This window comes from Equus quagga, chromosome 13 (assembly GCF_021613505.1).
Source record: "Equus quagga isolate Etosha38 chromosome 13, UCLA_HA_Equagga_1.0, whole genome shotgun sequence".
Taxonomy (NCBI): domain Eukaryota; kingdom Metazoa; phylum Chordata; class Mammalia; order Perissodactyla; family Equidae; genus Equus; species Equus quagga.
The window spans coordinates 2,439,649-2,462,756 of NC_060279.1; the positions used below are offsets into that span (position 1 = coordinate 2,439,649).

Consider the following 23,108-nt stretch of genomic DNA (forward strand, 5'->3'; position numbering starts at 1 on the left):
CATGAGCATTGCAGGATTGAGGGCAAAAGTGGACAGTAGGACCACGGCAGGACCCACAGTCACCAGAATTGAGTAAAAGGATATAAACATCATTGTCATGAAAATCCAACGATTCTTGTAGAGCCTGGGAGTCAGAATGCCCTTTGTGTTTCTCTGCTGTAATGCCCTTACCAGTCTTGCAAAGTCATGAAAGGCTAGAGCTGTGAAGAGATCATCTCTGTTCTTCGGGGAGGAGACGGAGGCCCGGAGAGGTAGGTGATTTGTGTAAGGTCATACAGATACCTGAAGGCAGAGCTTAGGTTCAAATCCAGGGCTCCTGACTTGACCATTGCATGCATATGATCTATGAGGGAGCTCTGAAGAGGCGAGGAAATCCAAATGATCACGTCACACTTTCTCAAAGGATGTCTCCTCCACGCAGCCCTGGAGCAATGAGCAGCGAGGATCCCTGGGGGGAGGAGGGAAAGCAGCCAGTCTCTGCTGCCTCTGGGGCCCCCTCCCTCTCTTCAGTCTATTGTGAGCATTTTCATCTCCTCCCTTCCTCCCCTCTTTTCACACTCACCCCCATGGGCCACACCAATGAGAATATGCAATACTTTGCTCCCATCACCCATCACCCACCCCCTAAAGGAGGGTGGTACGGGAAGAGGAGGAACCAGCATTTGCAGAGTTTTTACTAGTTCCAGGTGCTATACTAAACCCTGCCTCTCCCTTCCGGAGACGGGTGGGCACGGCAGGCGAAGCCCTCACACACATTCACTTTTCTTCATTAAACAACCCTCCCTCTACAAAAAAAAAAAAAAAAAAAATTCCAGGATCCAAACAGGGTCCTGCTCACAGTTTCACTTCTCCCCTCTCCTGGTTGGGCTGGGGTATGCTAGTCAGGTCAGAATGGGGACAGCCAGCCAAATGGAGACCAGCCTCTGAGCTCCCCCCACCTGTGGACCCCCAGTCAGGGCCGTCCTGGGCCCGTCCCAGATGCGGGGTGTGTTCCCACACACCGTGAATATGGCAGGATCAGGGAAGCAGATGGTTTGATTCTCCCTGACTTCCAGCGTGTGAGACTGGGAGCGAATGATGGCAGCCATTCTGACCGCCCCACCCTGCCTCAAACTGGGTTCCCCTCTCTATACCCCTGACCCTCCCAGCATTCACACCCAGAGCTGAGATGAGCAAAGACCCTCTGCTAGCCCCACGGGCGGCACCAGACTCTGGGGAGTGTTCCCTAAAAGATGCCGGTCTCAGTGATGGCTTCCCCATCCACCGGCTCTGAGCCCTTCAGTGACTCTTGGGGCCCAGGCCTCCCACGGAGTTTGGGGCTGAGGCCGAGGGTGGGCTGGCCGCTGGAGCGGGTCAGCAGCGTGGTGCGGCGACTCGAGAGGCTGCCGTTGGAGAGCTGCCTGCGCATCTGGGGCCGGGGGTCCCCACAGCAGGCTAGATGGCGCAGGGGGCGCGGCCACAGGTGGCTGTTGAAGCCCATGTAGATCCAGGGGTTGCAGCAGCTGCTGAGGTTGCCCAAAAGCATGGAGATGGTGAAGGCCACGTTGGTTGAATCTGCCGAGAGAGATGCACGAGAGGCCTTAGAATTACGGAGCTTGAAGGGACCTGGGAAAGAGTCCGGGCCCCCACTGAACAGAGAAGGAAGCCGTGTCCCAGAAAGGAGAAGGGACTCTCCCGGGGTTCTGTAATGAGAGAGGCACACAGCTAGGCCTTCAACCAGCGACTCCTGACGCCAGAATCTTACCTCACTGGTTTTCTGTTTTGTTTTGTTTTCTAACTACAGGGTGAAAGTGGGAGCTGGGGTTTGCTCCAGGTTCGCTTCAGAGGTGTAAACATAGCCATGGACGGGACCAGCCCAAGTAGGAGACACTGTCTTTGTTCCAAAACCTAGACCTTGAATCCTGTAATGGATGTGGCCCCAGGATGAGGCAACTTCTGTAAAGCATGCAGGGAAAACAGCCATGATTCTAGGCCAACTTCAGTCACCCCATCCCCGTTTATGTCACAGATTTGGGTGCACACTGCCTTCTGGGCTCTGTCCTCCTTGACCCCTCAGGGGCAGTCCCACTCATCTGTCATTCAGTCATTGAGCATGTGAGCAGCGACAGTGCCAGGCTAGTGCTGAGGACCTGGGAGGGCAATCAGTGGGGCCTGACTGCCCTGCAGGTCCCACGGCAGCATCTCCAACCGCAGCAGAGGGGCAGACTCTAGGCAGAAGGCATCCAAGCATCCCGTTTCAGACCAGAGACCACACCCAGGGAACACACCATCCCACAGGGAAGCACTGATTTCTCTCTTGGGCAGTCAAAATGTGACAGTGCAAAGACCGATAAGATTCCTTTTAGGCACAATACGCTTTCTGAAGACTAAATGAAACTCCTCATGCCAACAAGAAAGCTTCTGGGACAGGCCCTGACCTCCTGCTAGATGCACCATGGTTAGAGCTAAGGCACGGGTTGCACACTGAGTTACCTTGCTTTTCAGCAGAGGTTGTAAAATCATTGAATTCAGTGTCAGAGCTGGAAGGAACCTGAAGGGTTATGGCACAGACTTGAACCCAGGTCATCCCACGCTAAGGCAGTACTCCTGTCCCCAACACGGCTTCAGCCAGCAAACTCAAAGGTAAAGCTCAAGTGCCTACCCCATAAAGCTCTATGAGAGCCTCAGGAATACTGGTCCCTCGTGCGCATCTCCCATGGGTGTGCTCTCAAGTGTGGCCACGCATAGCCCAAGGGAAGGGAAGGCACAGGGTGAGAATGTTTGAGAGAAGTCATGAATCGTAGGGTTGGGAAGCTGAAGGCACCTGGGCCTAGATGGACAGGTGTGGGACACAGAAGTGAGGTGAGGAGGGAGCACCTGTAAGTGGAGGAGGGACCAGCCTCAACAGCAAACACAGCCTCCTTCCGTCTTGCCTAGGTTGTGGCCTGCCCCTCGTTAACGCAATCCCAAGGGGCTGCAGAAGACGCGGGAAGTTGCTTTGGCTAAGAAGCGGTATTCATCCCATCTGCTCTATCAGTGTATATTCAGTACCAGGATTAGGCCAGGGGCTGAGGCGGTCCACATGTTCCTTTGCTGGGGAAACACCTGTTTGGTTTGGCCCCATCTGAGCCAGGCCCAGTGCAGGGCTGGAGATGTGCCTCGAGCACTGGAGTCTGCAGAGGCTCCACCTCTCAGCCCCTGAGGGCAGATCCACAGCCCCCAGTCACAGGCAGCTGCTGTGTCCTGGCAGAAACTCAGCTGACAGTTGGGGACAGGGGCGAGGACAAGGAGACTGACAGACTTTGACCAAAGACTCAGGGACAGGAGGCTGGGGTGCTGTGGAGGGGAACTGGGTATCCTGGAGAGTAAGTTCAAAGTAAGGAATCTCAGCCCAACTAAAAGGGCCCCAAAGAACTTCCATTTATGGGAGGGAGCACACCATCTGTAAGACAGCACTTAGTTCCCACACTCCTTGTGCAGAGAGGCCCTCGGTAAATGGTAAATCACGCTTCACAGGTGAGGAACATGGCACTGAGGGACGGGCTCAGGATGATGCTTCACAAGGCAGGCAAGCAGGAAAGCCTGCACTGGCTGACTGGCAGGATCCCCACCTTCTCATAGGTTCCTCAATAAAGGGCTGAATGACCATCTCACCCTCGGTGCCATTGGCTAAGCTGTGATTGTTGGAGGTAAAGCCATGCCATGGATAAAGCTTGCCCGGAAAGACCTGGATTCAAGTCCTGGCTCCATCTCTCACCACCAGCGGGACTTTGGACCAGTTATTTCACCTCTCTCAGCCTCAGCTTCCTCAGACGTAAAGTAACGAAGGCCACCTGCACAGAGCACAAGGACTGAATGTGCTGGGCACAAGGAAGCCGTCCTCCCTCCTATTCTGTGCCTGACTAGAGCAGGGAAGTCCCTACGCTTGGTTAGAATTAATATGCTCATTGCTTAAAGGGTAATTTTTAACAGCCTCTTGTCCAGACTGATGTCTAAAGGCAGTTAAGAAGGGACACGATAGGACTGTAATAGTTTGGTATTGTCTTCAGACTTCTCTTGCAGGACTGTGTTAAATTCATGAACAGCCTTCACCTTATTTTCTCTCTCCAGAAAAGCAAAGCCTTTGGCTTGAGTGTGTCCTAGGATGAGCAAAACGAGATTAGAAACAAAAGCACAGGGAAGGGGGACCACTCCCTAAGAGCTGGTAGGAATTGGTCACCTGAGTCCTCAGCCCAGTGAACTCTCAGGAAGCTTCCAGAGGAACCTGTGCACAGGCCCCCCTACAGCAGTTACACGCTATACCTATTATAGCTCCCGCGCTGTGCACACAGCATGATGCACTGCAGAGCACACAGTCACCCTATCCACAGACACACAGACAGGCTAACATGTACTTGTCCCCACACCCCACTCTTCTTAGGGGAGCAAGAACAGATGTCTTTGGCAGGGAAAGCATTTGACAAGATCCAACATCAATTTATGATAAAAACTCTCAATAAAATGAGTGTAGAAGGAAAGTACCTCAACATAATAAAGGCAATATATGACAAATCCACAGCCAACATCATACTCAATGGTGAAAAACTGCAAGCCATCCCTCTGAGAACAAGAACAAGACAAGGGTGCCCACTCTCCCCACTCCTATTTGACATAGCGCTGGAGGTTTTGGCCAGAGCAATTAGGCAAGAAAAAGAAATAAAAGGAATCCAAATTGGAAAGGAAGAAGTGAAACTCTCGCTGTTTGCGGATGACATGATTCTATATATATAGAAAACCCTAAAGAATCCACCAGAAAACTATTAGAAATAACCAACAACTACAGCAAAGTTGCAGGGTACAAAACCAACTTACAAAGATCAGTTGCATTTCTATACACTAATAATGAACTCAGAGAAAGAGAAATCAAGAATACAATCCCATTTACAATCGCAACAAAAAGAATAAAATATCTAGGGATAAATTTAACCAAGGAGGTGAAAGACCTAGACACTGAAAACTATAAGATATTATTGAAAGAAATTGAAGATGACATAAAGAAATGGAAAGACATTTCATGCTCATGGATTGGAACAATAAACATAGTTAAAATATCCGTATTACCTAAAACAATCTACAGATTCAATGCAATCCCAATCAGAATCCCAATGACATTCTTCACAGAAATAGAACAAAGAATCCTAAATTTTATATGGAACAACAAAAGACTCCAAATAGCTAAAGCAATCCTGAGAAAAAAGAGCAAAGCAGGAGGCATCACAATCCCTGATTTCAAAATATACTACAAAGCTATAGTAATCAAAACAGCATGGTACTGGTAGAAAAACAGATACAGAGATCAATGGAACAGAATTGACAGCCCAGAAATAAAACCACACATCTACAGACAGCTAATCTTTCACAAAGGAACCAAGAACATACAGTGGAGAAAGGAACGTCTCTTCAATAAATGGTGTTGGGAAAACTGGACAGCCACACGCAAAAGAATGGAAGTAGTCCATTATCTTACACCACACACAAGAATTAAATTAAAATGGATTACAGACTTGAATGTAAGACCTGAAACAATAAAACTCCTAGAAGAAAATATAGGGAGCACACTCTTTGACATCAGTCTTAGCAGCATCTTTGCAAATACCATGTCTACTCAGGCAAGGGAAACAAAAGAAAAAATAAGCAAATGGGACTTCATCAGACTAAAGAGCTTCTGCAAGGCAAAGGAAACCATGAACAAAATGAAAAGACAACCCACCAACTGGGAGAAAATATTTACAAATCATATATCCCACAAAGGATTAATCTCCATAATATATAAAGAATTCATACAACTCAACAACAACAACAAAACAACCTGAGCAAAAAATGAGCAGACATTTTTCCGAAGAAGAAATACAGATGGCCGACAGGCACAGGAAAAGATGTTCAACATCGCTAATCATTAGGGAAATGCAAATTAAAACTACAATGAGATATCACCTTACACCTGTCAGAAGGCTATAACTACCAAGACGAAAAATAAACGTTGGAGAGGATGTGGAGAAAAGGGAACCTTCATACACCGCTGGTAGGAAGGCAAACTGGTGCAGCCACTATGGAAAACAGCGTGGAGATTTCTCAAAAAGTTAAAAATAGAAATACCATATGATCCAGCCATCCCACTACTGGGTATTTCTCCAAAGAACTTGAAATCAATGATCCAAAGAGATTTATGCACCCCTATGTTCATTGCAGCATTATCCACAATAGCCAATACGTGGAAGCAACCCAAGTGCCCATCAACTGATGATTGGATAAAGAAGATGTGGTAAATACACAATGGAGTACTACTCAGCCATAAAAAAGGACAAAGTCGTCCAATTTGCAACAACATACTTGGACCTTGAGAGTATGATGTTAAGCGAAATAAGCCAGACAGAGAAAGACAAACACCATACGATTTCACTCATATGTGGAAGATAAACAAACACACGGACAAAGAGAACAGATTAGTGGTTACCAGAGGGGAAAAGGGTGGGGTGGGCGAAAGAGGTAAAGGGGCACATATGTTTGGTGATGGATAAAAATTAGACTACTGGTGGTGAGAACAATGCAGTGTATACAGAAACTGATATGTAATAATGTACACCTGAAATTACACAATGTTCTAAGCCAGTATGACCTCAATAAAATAAATGAAAAAGAAAAAGAACAGATGTCTTTAAACACCACTCTCCGACATTTAGGCCGCCCAGACACAGCCCCGCCTTCCTGAGAACAAGCTCACCCTTAGACGGCCAGGCCATCTAAAACTGTCTAAAACTCAGGGGTTGCCTTCTCCCTCACCCCAGAAAAATGACCAGAACAAAGCCTTCCACGTGCCAACTGGAGCACAGTCCTCTTGAAGGGTCCCATTTTGTTTTTCACGTGGGAGGAAGGCCCCTCTCCTCCTCACTTTCAGAGGCCGGGTTATGGGCGGGGCACGGGGTTGAGGAAAAAGACAAGGAGACAACAGGCCTCGTTCTGCTCTTCATCTTGCCTCTTCCCAGCTGTGTGGTCTTGGGTAGGTCACGTTTCCTCTCTGAGCCTCTGCTTCCTCATTAGCAAAATGAAGGGGCTGAACTTGGAATTTCAGGGTTGTCATGTGCCGTGTTAACTAACCGAAGCGGATGTTGAAAAGGAGTCAAAGTCACGCCGAGGTGCAGGAGCAAAGAGTGCTGAGAGACACAGTGCATGAGCCACAAGTTGCCACCCTGGACCAGATCATTTGAAAATCCCTTTTAACTCTATCATTCAACGATTCTAATGCTCACCAAACAGACTGGCAGTTCATTGGCCAAATGTACCAATGGTCATATTTCATTAGGGCCACATAATATTTTTAAATGGTTACATTAGTTACCAAAAATTTAGAATATGGAAATTTCACATAAAAGATACTCCCATGGCATCGGTAGGCTGGATGGGAATTGTAGTGCTCCTTTTCCAGGGGACAGGCACCATCTTTCTTAATTACCTCACTCCTTTGTTACTTCCCTAGCCCTGGGAGGCACTGGACCCCTGCCCTGACCCTCATATGCTCCCTTCCACACAGACAACACACTTGCCTTCATCAGGCGCGTTCTCGTCCCACACAGACCACATCTGGACGCTGAAGAAGGGTGCCCAGCAGGCAATATAGGCCAGCACAATGATGAAGGTCATCTTCACGGTTCGGATCTTGGCCCTTGAAATGGTGCTGATGCTGCTGACGCGGGATGGCAGCCCCTGCGTGGCCGCAGCGGGGGCAGATGGTGCAGCCCTGTCCCAATTCCTCCAGCCCCCTCTTTCTACCCTCCAGGCCCGCGTCTTGCCTTTTAGGTTCTTACAGATCTCGTGGCAGATGAGGCTGTAGCAGGTCGTGAGCATGGCCACGGGCAGGATGAAGATGGCCAGGGTGGTCCAGGTAATGTAGGCCCGTGGCCCCCAAGGGAAGCGGAAGTCTGCCCAGCAGTCCAGCACCCCGGTGCCCTGGATCACCTCCCGCAAAGAGAAAATGAAGACTTGAGGGAGGCTGAGGATGGCGGCTAGCAGCCAAGGAGCGGCAATGAGTGGGTAGGCCGACTGGCTGGGCTGCCGGAGGCTGCGCAGTGGGTGACAAACAGCCAGGTAGCGGTCCAGCGTCATGGCCAGCAGCATGTAGGTGGAGGCAAACATGCTCAGCACCTGCAGGTACTTGATGGTCCGGCAAAGGAGGTCAGGGCCCCAGAAACGGTAGGTGATGTCCCACAGCAGCTGGGGCAGCACCTGGAAGAGCGCCACCCCCAGGTCAGTGAGGGCCAGGTGCAGCACAAACAGGTGCATGCGCGAGAGCTTGCGGCCCAGCCGCCCCAGCATCAGCAGCACAGTCAGGTTGCCCCCTGTGGCCAGTACCAGGACGGTGGCCAGGACTCCTATCTCCACCTTGGCCAGCTCCTCATCCCGGCCCAGCCAGGGTGTTGTGGCATTGGGAGCAGAGAGGGTGCCCCAGGGAGTGGGGTTGGCAGCCCAAGGAGTCCCAGAATCCATGGTCAAAGTTGGCTGGGAGGAAAGGAGAGGAGGGGGAGGGATGGATGCAGAGTGTGGGTGAAAGGGCAGAGGGCTGATGGCTGAACTTCGGTAGAGAGGGAAAGGTTTAAGACGGAGAGAAAGGAGAAGGGCGAGGATGACAGGGAGAAAGCTGCAAGCAGGTGGAACTAGTTAAGAGGACGCGGCTAGAGAGGAGGAGGGAGAGTGAGATAAGGAAGAATATGCTGATGCCAGAGAGAGGAGGGTGAACCTAGGAAGGACGAGAAGGAGGGACCAGGGTGTCAGGAAGGGAAGAAGGGATGAGGCGGTGCAGAGTGAGTCCTTCGGAACGGAAGGAAGGCTGGGGGAGCTGCCACCACTCCCAGATCCACCCCAAATTCACTTTCTCCAAACTCTTCTAGAAGCAGAAAGCGTAAGTCCCTAAGCCTGCTTGGAGGCGCAGTCTGGGCCATCGGCGTCGCCCGCCGGCGGAAAGCCCCTCGAGCCGCGCGCCCAGGCCAGCGACAGGCGGCAGGGGGAGCGCCCGGCCGCGCCGCTCCTGCAGAGCGGGTTTTATGGGCACGCAGCCCGAGCCTTGCGGCCCCTCGGCGCCGGTTGGCTCCTGCAGTGGAGGGCGGAGTGAGACTCAGACACCCAGCCGGCGGGAGGACCACGAGGCTGGCTGGGGACAGGCGGCAGGTCAGGGGAGGGAAAGGAGGAAGGACAGAGGGGGCGCTGGACCCGGGACAGGAGCGAGAGAAGCTCACCAGCTCGCTGACCGACCCACACGCAGAAAGACAGACAAACTCTTCTACGCTCTCACCCTCGAACCGTCGGACTGTCTCCCAAGGCAGGTGCATACCTAGGGGGCGGGGATGGGGTGACTCACCCACGCGGGGACCGTGGGGCTGGCAGCGTCGTAGGGCGCACCCCCTGGCAAAGGGTCCAATATCTGCAGGGGTGGCTAGGTGGGCGAGGAGGCGCCCCACACAGAGCCCTCTGCCCTTGGAGTGACGTCTGGCTGCAGACACTGGTGGGAGACTCGGAGCCACAGAGGGACCAAGTGAGGACAGGGTGTGTGTTGAGAGAGGGAATGGTGGTGACAGGAGAGAGGCGGGGGTGGAAGGAGCTAGACCCTGGAGCCCCGGTGCACTTGATGCAGGAGGCAGACGGGAGAAATTCCCAGGGCTTGTGTCCTCAGGGGACGTCTTACCAGCTGCCTCCCGGGAGTCTTCACACATAGTATCCTAAACACAGTCAACCACCTGTGAGGTAGAAAACTGAGGCCCAGAGAGTTTACTTGACTTGCTCTAGAAGATCACAGAGCAAGGAAGCAGTAGAGGCAAGCCTATAACTGGAGTGCGTGTTTCCAGAGCAGACTGGACTAACACCCAGGACGCACAGGCACAGGTGCCGACGGAAGTACAGATGGAAATAAACCACCACGGCCCGGAGGCAGCTGACAGCCCAGCAGAGAGGGCAGTGTGTGGAATTCGCTTTATATTAGTACATATACAAGGTGGATTATTGGGACCCTCTCCAGAGCAGATTAGAAATTCGTTAGGAGTGACAAGGCATGGTCCATGCCCCTCCAACAGGACAAGGTCCCTCATTGTATGGAGGTCCTCTTGCGTTGCCTTTTAATCAAACCAGACCCCCATTTACAGTGTCACCCACCTGCCCACGCATCCAGTTAGCATCACTTCTTGAAGCGTCTCCCTCCTAAACAGCCTAAAAATTCCTCTCCACTTCATCCCACTCCCACAGTTCAGACGCGCACTATTTCTCACCCAATACTGCAGCGTCCTCCTTCTGTGCTCTGCAGCCCGAGCTCCACCTTCTCAAGGATTTTGCTTTTCATGAATGACGATTTTAAGTCTCTCTTCTGGATCATTTCCATCCGCAGGCAAACAAACTCTAGTGCTATCCATTATAGGAAAAAATGATAACCTTCCTCAGAAGATACCCGCCTCCAGCTACTGCAGTCTCTTCCCCTTCACAGCAAGACTTCTCAGAAGGGCTCTCTGCGCTTCTCTCTACTTTGTTGTTCCCCCTAATTTCTTTATGTATTCATTAAAAGTATATATATATAAACATATGTCCTTAAAATATTACATATTACGTAAATGATATCGTACTATATATACCATTCTGGAACTTGCTTTTTAAATTCTATTTTATTTTTGAGACCTGTCCATGATGATACATCGGCTAGATCGGGTTCATTAATTTTAACTACTGCATAGTATTCAGGCATGTGAATTTAACACATTTTATTTATCCAGAACCCTACTTGGATAATTTAGGTTATTTTCAAGCTTTTTTTTCCTGTTAATTTTTTTAAAATGCTACAATGGATATTCTTATATGTGTGTCCTTGTGTTCATGTGTGAGAATTTCTCTCAGATGTACATCCAGAAATATACCCTGGGTATTAATATCGTTGGGTCATACAGTGTATCAATTTTCAATTAGATAGAACCATATCTTAAATTTTGTCTCTAAAATCTCTTCCTCTTTTTCTTACTTTCAAAATGTTTTTCACAATTTTGAAACTGTGAAATTTGGTATCAGTTTATCTAGTTCTATAAAAAATTCTGTAGAGCTTTTGGTTGAAAGCATTGAATGTAGAGAATAATTTGGGGGAGAACTGACATATTTGTGATTTTATTCAGATCTAGTCTCATGTCCTTCAATAATGTTTTATGACTGTCTTCATAAAAGTCTTCCCATCTTTTGATAGATTTATTCCTGTCTACCTAATAGTTTCTGTTGACATTATATACAGAATTTTGTTTTTTCACATTTTCTAATAACTAATTAGTTACTGCCAGAGTATGGGAAGAATATTGACTTTTGATCTTGCGCTTATATTCAGCAATTGCGCTGTGCTCTCTTATGATTGGTAAATTATTTCGGCTTATCTCTGTATGTAACATTGTCTGCAAACAGCAGTCACTGTTTGTCTTTTGTTCCCAATCGCTTTAGCTCTTCTCTCCTTTTCCTGTCTTCTTGTGGTGGCTGAGACTGCTGCAGTATTGAAGAGCAGGCATCACTGACGTTCTGACTTCAACAAGAAAGTTGCTAATGTTTCACCATTAAGTATTATATTTATGGTATGTCTTCTTCAGTTTTTAGTTTTAAAATATACTTATTTTTTAACTTGCACATAGTATAAAAGGTCAAATGATTTTTATAGTGGTTGCTCTGACAGAAAAGTAATCCCTAGTTTTTCAACTCCCTAGAGGTAATAATTTTTTAATTAAAGAAAATTTTAATCATATACAAAAGTAGAGAGAATAACATAAGGAAACCACATGTTTCCATCACACAGCTTTAACAACTATCGATAGATAGCCAATCTTGTTTCATCTATATCTTCATCCACTTCCCCTCTACCCCAAAATTATCTTGACACAAATGTCAAATGTCATATCATTTCATCTCTAAAATTTCAGATGTGTTACTAAGCTTGAGGAGTCTTAAATGTAACTATAACACCTTACCATCCCCCAAACTATTACCACTTTACTAACGTTATCAAATATTCAATCTGCATTCACAATTACTTTTTCCTTTTTTTTTAGTGTCATTCAGTTGATTCCAACTCCTAGTGACCCTGTGGACAGCAGATAAGAACCCTGCCCACTTCTTTTGCACCATCGTCTCACCTTCCAGCGCTGTGTCAAACAATGGTGTGCTGTTCATAGGGTTTTCATGGCTAATTCTTTTGTAAGTGGGTGGCCAGGTCCTTCCTCCTAGTTTGTCTTAGTCTGGAAGCTCCACTGAAACCTGTCCACCGTGGGGCACCCTGCTGGTGTTTGAAATACAGGTGGCTTAGCTTTCAGCATCACAGCAACACGCAGCCACCACTGTGTGACAACCGACAGACTGGTGGTGTGGTCTCTGACCAGGAAATGAACCCCGGCCGCAGCAGTGAGAGCGCGGAATCTTAACTACTAGACCACGCGGGCTGGCCTCACCATTTCTTAATTGTCTAATAAAAATGTTTTATTGTCTTAAAATTTTTTTTTTAAGATTTTATTTTATTTTTTTTTCCTTTTTCTCCCCAAAGCCCCCCGGTACATAGTTGTATATTCTTTGTTGTGGGTCCTTCTAGTTGTGGCATGTGGGACGCCGCCTCAGCGTGGTTTGATGAGCAGTGTCATGTCCGCGCCCAGGATTCGAACCAACGAAACACTGGGCCGCCTGCAGCGGAGCGCGCGAACTTAACCGCTCAGCCAAGGGGCCAGCCCCTTAAAATTTTTAAACAGTTTTTTTGAATCCAGATTCAAATAAACTTCAAACATTGGCATTGGTTAATGTGTCCCTTTAGTCTGCTTTTAGAGATTCCATTTCCATCTTTTGTTTCCTTTGTTCCTTGCAATTTTGTTTTTGATGAACCAGATTGTTTTATCCTGTAGAGTTTCCCACAATCTATATTTCGAGACATGCCCCCCTGGGAAGTTGTTTAGTAAGTTCCTCTGCTTGCTGAAGCCTGATCACATTCTGGGCAGAATCTTTTTCGGCAAGAGTACTTCAGAGGTGTTACTGGACGCTTCCATCCGGGATGTGTAATGTCTGATTGCCTAGCTTTGTGTGATTTGCAGTCATTGATAATTATTGCATAGCTCTATTAACTAAGCAGGTTTGAAAATTATTGTATTCTATTTCTTCATTGCTATTAATTTAAATAATTCTGTACAGATAATCTCCATCAACTATTTGGGTGGGTACAGTTTGTACAGGAAATGCAGAATGAGTGCTTAGTACCGTTCCATTATTAATAGTTTTCTTTTTCTAATAATTATTGATATCTCTAGCCAATTTTTCTGTGATGATTGACCTTTTTATTCTCTCTTTTAGAAAATTTATGTACTTTGGTTATTACCCCTGTCTGACATTTAAGTTGCAAATATTTTTTTCCCATTTTGTCTTTGATCTTTTTACTTGATTTATGGTAGTTCCTGACGGAGGCCACCATTTTTAACTCATTTAGTAGATTTATTTGCTGTTAACCTCCATATTTCTAAATAACAAACATATACTGTTATTTCTGAATTTTTTGGTTTTAAGCACTGTCTATTGGCCTTCCTCTTGGTAGAAGAGCATACAGTGCCCTTTGAACACAGACCCACTGCTCACATACATGCTTTCTGCACGACCATCTTCCAAAAATAGTAATGGCAATAGCGACTTGTGGTTCCCCATCTGAGACTGACTTTGTATGAACTAAAAGTTGAATCTTTAGGGAATAATAAAGATTTTTAAAGCCTCCTGTCAAATATTGAAAAATTTTAAAAAGACATGATTCATAGTCAAATAATTTAATCTAATCCTTTACAAAAGGATTCGCTTCTCTGGATTTAAATGTTGGTTTCTACATTACTAACTAGTGGACTAAGAGGCAGAGAAGTCAAAATTGAAATTGTTAGGTGACATTTCAATTAAAGAAGAAAGAATATATTCTCACACATTCAACTTGAACACAACGTTTTCAGGAATAGACCTATCACAAAAAATAAAACTTGTTTTTAGAATATCTATTTATCAGTATCTCTTCTCTTAATAATTGTCCATTTTGCCAAAAAGGTGAACCCCAAATCCTTCCTGCATTCTTGTTGGCCATTGAAAAAAATGAGGATGTGTGTCCGTCTTGTGCCACCCCATGACCTGGGCGGAAGAAAGGGGACGAGGGCGTCTTCCTCCAGCGGCCTCTGGGTGCCCGGCCTGCAGCGGCCTCTGCTTGGGACTCAGAACCCTCTCAGTTTGTTGAGTTACTTGTAAGAGCTGACGCTGCACAGAGATGCTGGTCCCTTCTTGACACACTCATCACCCACCAGGTGCTGGCCTTTCTGCCTGCCTGGGTAACCTCTGATTCCAGTTCCATAAATATCTAGATGGAGGAAGCAGTCTGGGGAGGATAAGCCATCAAGGGGACTAATGCATCTTTTATAGCTGGGAGCAGGCCTTGGTGTCACCCCTGTCCTCTGTTAAGTTGATTTAACCCTGAGATTGATGGAGAGCCAGCGGGTAAGGGGAGTGGGTGTGGACGACGGGAGGGTGGCCTCCCGTCGGTGTTGATTTCAGGGACTCTTCAAAAGTCTCACTTTGCTCCTCTCACCATAATTTATCTTGTACAGTCACAAGATGTTGGAGTTGAAAGGGACTTGTCTTTTGGTTCAGACCAAGAGGCTGAGGAGTGATGGAAAGAACCTCAGAGACCAACAAGTCCCATTCTCTCATTTTCCAGAAGAAAGTCCAACTGAAAGCCAAAGATGCAAGTGAGGTTCTCAGCATCACAGGTGCGGGAGGGGAGAGCCTGACACGCCCGAAGTCTCCCTGGGTGCCCTTTCCTCCCCTTCGGAACAGCGCTCCCTCGGGGCACTGCTTCTCTAGCCTGCTGCACGGGAGACGCTCCTGACCAGTTGTACAAGGCACAGACCCCGCTGCGGAGGCTCTGATCCACTGCTGTGCGCCGAGTCTTAGCACTGCAGCTAGTAAAGCCGAGCAGTGCCGGCACGAAGCAGATGCTCCATAAACTCGTGTCAAATGTTAACTCAGAGCTAATGGGCACAAAGGAATAAACGCATTATCTCTGCCAGCTAATGTTGCCTTATTTTTTTCAAATTTATTGTGGAAACTTTTCGACATTCATAAAAGCAGAGAAAATAGTATAATAATTTGCATAGTATATACTTTGCCTTTTGACAGAGGTGTTCTGGAGAGGAGATGAGAGAAGGGACCCTGCTGCTGCTCAGAATTCCTGGAGCCCCACAAGGCCAGGGTCAGGGGGCTTGTGTGCAGCGTCAGGGAACCTCTCCAAGGCAGCCCACGGGACAGTGGCTGCGAGAGATGCAGGTGAAGGGACCCAGTGCCCAGGCTCCCAGCGGCCATGAACAGAGCAGGCAGCTGAAGAGGAGTGGCCCTGAATACAGTGGATGCCCCTGCCCCGCCCAGGGCAGAGCCCGGCCCCAAGGAGGAGAGGCGGAGTGAGTGCCAGACAGCGTCCCTGGTCCCTGGCGCTGGGGCTGAGTCTCTCTGGGGTGCTGAGCTCTCCGACGTGGATTCTTAGAGCAGGAGGTCATCCTGGTTTGCTCAGGTAACACTGTCCTTGACTTCTTTGGAGGGACAGTTGAAATTTCCTCCATTAATTATCATCAGTTCACAAGAAAGTTTTGGTTTTTCTTTTAAGCTCATTGTGGCTATCAGAACTGCAATAAGTTTCCTTGGCGTTTAATGAAATGATGGCAGTGACTCACAGAGGTTAAACGCATAGCAGAGCTTGCTAGTTTCCGGGAAGGCTGGCCCCTAGCCGGCTTAGTGGGCTTGACTGTGGCTAGGAGCCTGGAGAGAACGGCCCTGGGGCAGGGAGGGGAGCTCTTTAGTCGATCCATAGAGCTGATGCGTGCAGGTGGGCAGCATGAGGTGGCCACGGTGTCCATTATTTGTCCCTGATGATTATCATATCCCCAGCTCTGACCAGGTTCTCGGCACATAGTGAGTGCTCAATAAATGTTTGTCGGAAGGATAAATGGAAGAGCTGGATAGAACGTGGGACCTAAAGGTGGGAAACCTACTTCTCCTCTTGGGACTCTCATGTAAACTGAGGTAGCTGGACTGGTTGGTGTGTAAGGTCCCTGCAGCTCCTCTTTTATGGTTCTGTGACGGTTTGGTTGCACAATACCCTCCCCTACGCGGAGCTGTTGGGGCTAAATGTCACCCCTCTCCGGAGATGTTTACAATAGGCCTTCTGAAGAGCAGCGCCAACCAGGGAGGAGCTCTCATTCTGGAAATTCAGAGCTAAAGGGGCCAGGAAATTCACAGTCATGGACATGATTAGTTTTGTGGGGACAGATTCTGAGCCACAGTCCCAGTCAGCAGCCGGTATCAGCGACCACACCACAGGCGATGTCTGGACATCGTGAGCAGGACCAGGCTCCAGACCGTGGTGGGGACGTGAGGTGGGGGAACCCATCCTGAAAGGCAAAACCCTCTCTGAGAGCCTCCCACACTGGCCCACACCCACGTGCCCTTCTAAATTCACATCTTCTCTTTAACATATTTCTACCTTCAGCATCTGGGTGTCCTGACTGCCCCCATGCCACGAGAGTCATCGTAGAGCCAAAAACATATTTTTGAAGGGCCAACTTAAAATGGAATTGTCAGTCAGTTTCTACAGTGAAGTTTTGATGAAAAGAAGGAAGATACTCTGGGCAAAGGATCACACAGGAGGGTGGATCTGAGTGAACGGTGTGTTGCAGAGACGCACAGATTGATTTTGTTTTTTTGGCTTTTAGTACCTACGCGGGTCCCAGCACGGTACGGACACTATCTCAATTTCTCACTGCAACCCTGGAAAGCTATGTTTAAATTATAACAGTTACTAGATATACACTATATGTTATAATAAAACTATTTTATTATGCTTTTTTCTTTCTTAATGGTCTGAGATGATTCAGAGAGGTTATGTGACTGGCCCAAGGCTCCACACAGCCAGTCAGTGAGGAAGCAGGATTCCAAGTCTTTTCCAGAACAGACTCCAGAACTCAGTCTTTCTGCCATCGTGTGCTGCTCTTGGGTACTTGGAAGATATGCCATAAAAAGATGGCAGCATCAACATTGCCTACTTAATAAAAACAATATGGTGATAACAACTCATATATACACGCCCTTTGGAGTTGAAAAATTGCTCTGATCTTAATTATCTCTTTGACTCTCTCCATAGTTCTCCAGGGGGTATTCCAGTCTCAATTTTACAGAGAAGGATATTGAGGTTCAGAGGAGCTAATTGCTGGGCCAGAATCGCACAGAACATAAAGACTCATATGGAGGACTAAGGTAAAAGCTCTTTGGGGTCTTCACAAGGAGTATAAAGGGATTCTGAGAGCAAAACTTTTGAGACCACTGCTGTAAGCCAATCCTTCTCAGCTTTCCATTTCTGCCTCTTTTTTTCCACTCACACAGAATTGAGATGCAGAAACCATAGACTCGCAGAGCTTTAAACATGAAGGGGCTCTCAAGACTTATTTAGCCCATTGGTTTCAGAGTGGAGCCTGAGAGCTCCCCAAGGAGCACCAGGGACTGACTGCCTTGGGGGCGAAGGGAAGCCCAGAGGCCGTGGCTGGGGGGACCCTCAAGAAAAATTATTTGTAAAACTGGCACGAGAGCCTCTCTTACAAGGAATTGCCTTTGCTTAGGAAAACACCTAACAAACTGCAGGGAGATAGATGTGAGACCCTGCTGGTAAACAAGGAAGAGATGGTTAAACCACTAGCAAACAGGACTGGGAAAGTGAAGAAGAGTTGGAGAGAGGAGTGGGGGCAGGGAGGGCTGGTGCTGCGGCTGCAGGCTGGCACCGAGGCAGCAGAAACGACTTCACAGGGAGGTATCATCTCAGCTGTCTGCTCTAATGGCCCTCTGAGGTACACGCGTCCTCCCTGCCCCCTACAGTCCCTGCACACAGCTGCCTGGTATGAGGACATTTGGGATGGCGGGGAGGGGATTGAAAAAAGGTTGCACTCTACATTTTGGTCAATACTGAGGCAGAGATGAAGGAAAAACTGTAAGATGCAGCATGCGCATTTAGCAGAGCCAGACGTTGGAGCCCAGGTGACTAGGAGTAAGCAAGGGCTACTGGACCTCAGACGGTATGTGGCGTGGGGGCTCAGGCGACCTTCTCCAGACCCTGAGGAGCAGGTGACCTGGTTGCTCCCTAAACAAGTGCAGCAGTCCCCAAGCAGTCTCCTCGTCTCTAAACTCCCCCCAGGTGATCCCACTTTTTCTGCTGCCGGATTATTTATCCTGTTCCTTTCACAACTCCTCCCTGTGCACACAGCCACATGGCTTCCTCCTAATGGAATCAAATCAAAGCTCTTAAGCCTGGCCTCACACACCACTGTCCCTGAACCTTCCGCTTTGGTCAGGCTCCCACGACCCCCACATCCACATTGCTGCCTTTGTCTCCACACCGTGGCTTTGCTGTTTCCTCCCCTGAAAATGCTGTTGGCCTCCTCTTGACTTATCCCAGTTCTACCAGGCCTGAAGGCTCCCCTCCGCGGCCGCTTTGAACAGCAGGGAAGTCTCTGCTTCCCAACCTCACAGAGCAGGTAAACTTGGTCTTCCTGGGAACTTGGTCGCGCTCACTTTTCCGTGCCTTCCCAACGAGGCTGTGAATGCACTACTTGATGCAGAGAACTGTTGCTAGCTGGCTCTCGTGTCTTAAATAACCGATGAGCACATGTCCCAGGATTTCTGAATTTTACATATTCTGCTTCTTGCAAAATTTATCTCAGATCATGCATCCTCATTTAGGGTTCAGGAAATACAGACTCTGTGCTAGCAGTGCAACTCAAAAAATGTGTGTAACGGGGATCGCAACTGTGTACCCATTACAAATCTGGGCCTGGTGGGCCGGGCGGGGACTGGTAGGCTGGAGGCTGCACTTGTGTCAGGCCTTCATGCAGCGTTAATGACTAGACTCACTGGGGCTGATGGCTGTGTGCAGGGCTCTGACCTGAGATGCTGGGGATCCATGGCCTTCTCCCAACCTCTCAGACGTTGTCTTAGGTGGGAAAGGAATGCGTCAAGGGAGGAAAGGATGAGAGTGGGCATGTGGGCGAGAGACTCACAAAGCGGCATAGCATGGTGGCCCCAGAAGCCAGCTGGGCGGGGATCCTCAGGAGAAGAATGACCTGAAAGAGCAAGTCAAACGACAGAGCCCTGCCACCACATGTGGCTAGAGGACGCAGAGCAGAGGCCTCTGGCTGGGGTCCTTAGAACAGATCCTCACGCTGGGCAGCACTCAGCGGGGTGCCTGTGGAAGCAGAACAGAGAAGTGAGCATGCCTCCTGGGAGGCAGGAGCAGCATCCCTGGCCCTCAGCCCAGCGTGTCGGTCTTGTGATGGGAGAGCCTAGGGGGCGGTGGGGAGATGCCAAACCAGGGGTCCAGGAGCTGCTTGGAGAACATGGGGAACCTCAGAGAGGGACGTCACCAGGTGGCCAGAGGGGCTGTGGTTCAGAAGCACAGGTGAGGGGGGCACCCTACGAGGAGCAGAGATTTCAAGCCTGGATCACAGCAACGTTGCTGACGGGTGGTCCGAGCCAGAGAGCTCCTCATGTTTTTTTTTTTTGGAGATTTGTAATATTGATCAGTTAAATGGAATCAGTGCACGAAAAAGTGTCAATCGCCTTGAATAACTCATCTTTGGCTGGTAATGACGTGAACAGATTATAGGGCCCCTGGGCTCCTCAAGGCCTGTTTGGGGTACTGATACCCGTGCAAGGTGAGGCCGCCCGTGAACACGGGGAACAGAACGGTCGTTGCCTGCCCTTTAGGAAGAGGCTTGACTGAGTTGTTCTTCCCTCCCAGGCCCTTTCCCCCGGAGCTTCATCACAGACGTGCCGACGGGTTAACTCTACAATGCGCAGTTACCTTCTCATGCCCTGTTTTCTTCCCGGTTGCCCTCCTTGAGTCCTCAGGATGCAATGGAAGCTAGGCAGGCGATTTCCTTATCTATAAAATGCGGATGCTTCGTAACCCCTTGCAGGTTTTTATGAAGATTAGAGATTACCTGTGCATGTGCCTAACAGATCTTAGAACATAGTAAGTGTTCAATGAAACGCACAGCATGTTATTTCTAATGCTGCTGCTCTTCTCTGCTGCTCCTCCTGGCTCTGCTTCCTTTTCTCTTTTTAGAAAATGAGCATACAGGTGGAAACCCAAGATTTAAAACACATTTCTGTTAGCTGTAGCTTCTTTTCTTATTCTTTCGTGGAGGGGTAATGATGGTGTGAGGAGGCAGAGATGGAAGACTTCAGCGAGCTAAGCCCTCGGGTGAGACCTGGCCGTCGCTGACAGTGCCATCCGCCTCCATGCTATCGCCTCGCTAATCCCCCAGGTGTGCGGTGGAAGCCATTTATAAGCCCCTCTCTCCTCGTTTCTCCTCCATTTTTTAAAATCACTTCTGCATGAAACTAATTCATCAATACTCCACCAGCTGCTGGGGTGAAGGAAATGGGAAACGTAATCTTTTCAGGGAAGGTGAAATAGAGGTGAATTAATTTAAGAACACCTAAACTCAACTTTACCCATGTCTTAGGTCCATGCCAGATTTAAAAGACAATCCTCCCCAATTTGTAGTCTACAGACCTCCAGCACCGCAATCTTCTGGGGTTCTTGTCTGGAAATGAAAGGCAGACTCCCGCGCCTCCCCCAGGCCTACCAGATCAGTCTTTGGTGGCGAAAACCCCGGAGTTAGATTTTAAATAAGCTCCCCATCAAAATTTGAGAATCAACTAGAACATAGGAAATATAAAGGAGTGTAATTTATGTCTTTAGGAAGCTCACAATAAGGCGGAGATGATAAAAAAGCAGGAAGGTGATAAATCACTGTGTGCTTTAGAGCGACCCTCTGGCAACAGTGCGCAGGACGGGCGTGAGAGGGAAGCTGCAGGCGGGAGGTCTGTTCAGAGGTGCTGGCAGTAAGCCTAGCATGAGATAAGACCTAGGGGTGCTGAAAAGGGAGGAACAGATGCCACACGTCAACCCCCGTCATAGAGGTGGTTTTTTATTGCAGGCAGTCACCAATTCTTTTTGGAAGTTGGAAGGCTATAGATGATAAACAAATAAAAAGTATGAAATAGTTAGAAAACATTGATTCCATTTATGCCAGCAGAGACCTCCGTGCTGGAGAGGTGACGGTCTGCCTTTTGTGAGTGTAATCCAAAATAAAACAACACTGAAGGCTCAAATGAATGCTGAAATTTAAAACCTTTCTAGACTCTCCAATTGCAGTTTTCTGGGTAAATTCACTACAGCTGCCCTTCTCTTATCTTTTTGGTTCCTCTGCTTTGCTGAGCCCTAAGCATGGGCTTAGTCTTTCTTTGAAGTTATCGGACCAGCTCAGGGGGCAGGGTGGGTGGAGATAAATTAGAAGGTACTTTGCGGGGGCTGGGGGGTTGGTGGTGAGCATCGAGCCAGATTTCAGGTGGGATAAGAACATGGACTAAAAGTAAGGAACAAAGTCGTTGTGGGAAGTGAGACTGACGGGGGCGGAGGAACTACAGCCTCTGGACAAAGGTGAAGTCAGCCCAAACTGTTCTAGAATCTAGCAAAATGAGCTGCATCAGAAATGTGAGTGTCCCTCCAGAGTGGGGACGGGCTGTCTTTGTTCTTGTGTTCCACTGCAGTCATCGTCGGGGACACGGGGCTCTGAGACCTCAGAAGAATGCACCCCTTGACTTAGGGGAAAGGGCCAGAAAATGCCACTGGCTAAAATGAAGTCAAATGACCATCAGAAAATGGATGTACTTGGCCATCTTTAGACACTGATCTTAGGGGATGCTTTTCCACGTGAAGCCAATGAGTCTGAACGGGAGATTTAAACACAGATCAGTACCTGAAAGGCTCTGATAAATCCTGTAGTTTTACGTTTTTCTTGCCTATTTTATTTTAGTTATTTATTTTCGGTGAGGAAGATTGGCCCTGAGCTAACATCTTTGCCAGTCTTCCTCTGCTTTGTGTGTGAGACGCAGCCACAGCCTGACTTGATGAGCAGTGTGTAGGTCCAATGCTTGGGATCCAAACCCACGAACCCCAGGCTACCAAAGCAGAGCATGCGAACTTAACCACTGTGCCACTGGGCCGGCCCCCTTCTTTTATTTTTTTAGCCAGCATTTTCTAAAACATTTTATTATGACATCCTTTAAAAATAGAAGGGAGAATTTGCAAACTAACTGACTGACTGAATCTGGCCCTGACATGTTTTGTTTGTTTAGTGGAGCATTTAAAAATTTTTTGAATTGGTTGCCAACATTAAAAAATCAGGTGATTTCCCCTAAAAATCCAGATTAACAACTTCTCTTGAAAAAAGATCAGATCTGGCAACTTCGGGACCTCGTTCCCATATGGCCACAGTCTGCTGCAGCTGAGCAGCTGTCATTGGAGAGGGGCCATGCCCTCTCCAGGTCACCAGAGGCTGGGCCTCACCTCATCGCCTCATCTGCTGGCCATCAGCTGCCAACCGTCCTCACACCTGTGCTATTTTTTGCTTACAGTAAAGAGCTAGTAAACATATTTATATTCAAGCTGCTGTTGAAATTGTTCTTTTATTCAGCCTGCTTCACCCCTGTATGTTACATACCTCGTCCCTGTCGCACTGAACTTGGTGAGCCCTGTTGTAACATCTATTAACATCACTCAGAACCAGCTGCCAAAGTGCGTTCCCCGCCGGTCCCACCTCCACGTTTGGTATAGAAATGCCAGAAGCAGTACTTCAGAGAGTCTTGGGCCAAGGCGCTTCCCAGGTGGCCTTTCAGTTCCCTACCCTCCCCCAGAATCTGAAGACAACCTCAGGGAAGCACGGTAGGACTGTCAGTGATGTGGAGAAAGTTGGAATCTTTTGAGATGATGTCATGTGAGTAACAGAAGAACAGACGTCTGGAAAGAAGCGTGTGACGAGGAAGGGTCCACTCAAGGGCATCCAGGTGGAGGCTGCCTGATGGGGGCGCTTCCTCCGCCTCTTCCGCCGCCTGAGCAAGAGCTCCTTCACAGCCGCCCCCTCCCTCTGGGCTGATTCTGTGCTCACCAGCCAACCTCCTGGTTATAAATTCCATTCTGCGAAATGTGT

The 23,108-nt window shown here is 48.3% G+C and overlaps 1 protein-coding gene across 1 annotated transcript; it reads right to left on the reverse strand.

Annotated features, from left to right (window-relative positions):
* Positions 1 to 1,225: 1,225 nt before the first annotated feature.
* Positions 1,226 to 8,499, reverse strand: AVPR1B (arginine vasopressin receptor 1B). The gene is made up of 2 exons (XM_046680709.1): positions 7,560 to 8,499; positions 1,226 to 1,554 (listed from the first exon to the last, which is right to left on the reverse strand). Exons 1-2 carry the CDS (start codon positions 8,497 to 8,499, stop codon positions 1,226 to 1,228), a joined length of 1,269 nt encoding a protein of 422 aa, XP_046536665.1.
* Between the last annotated feature and the right edge of the window lie 14,609 nt (positions 8,500 to 23,108).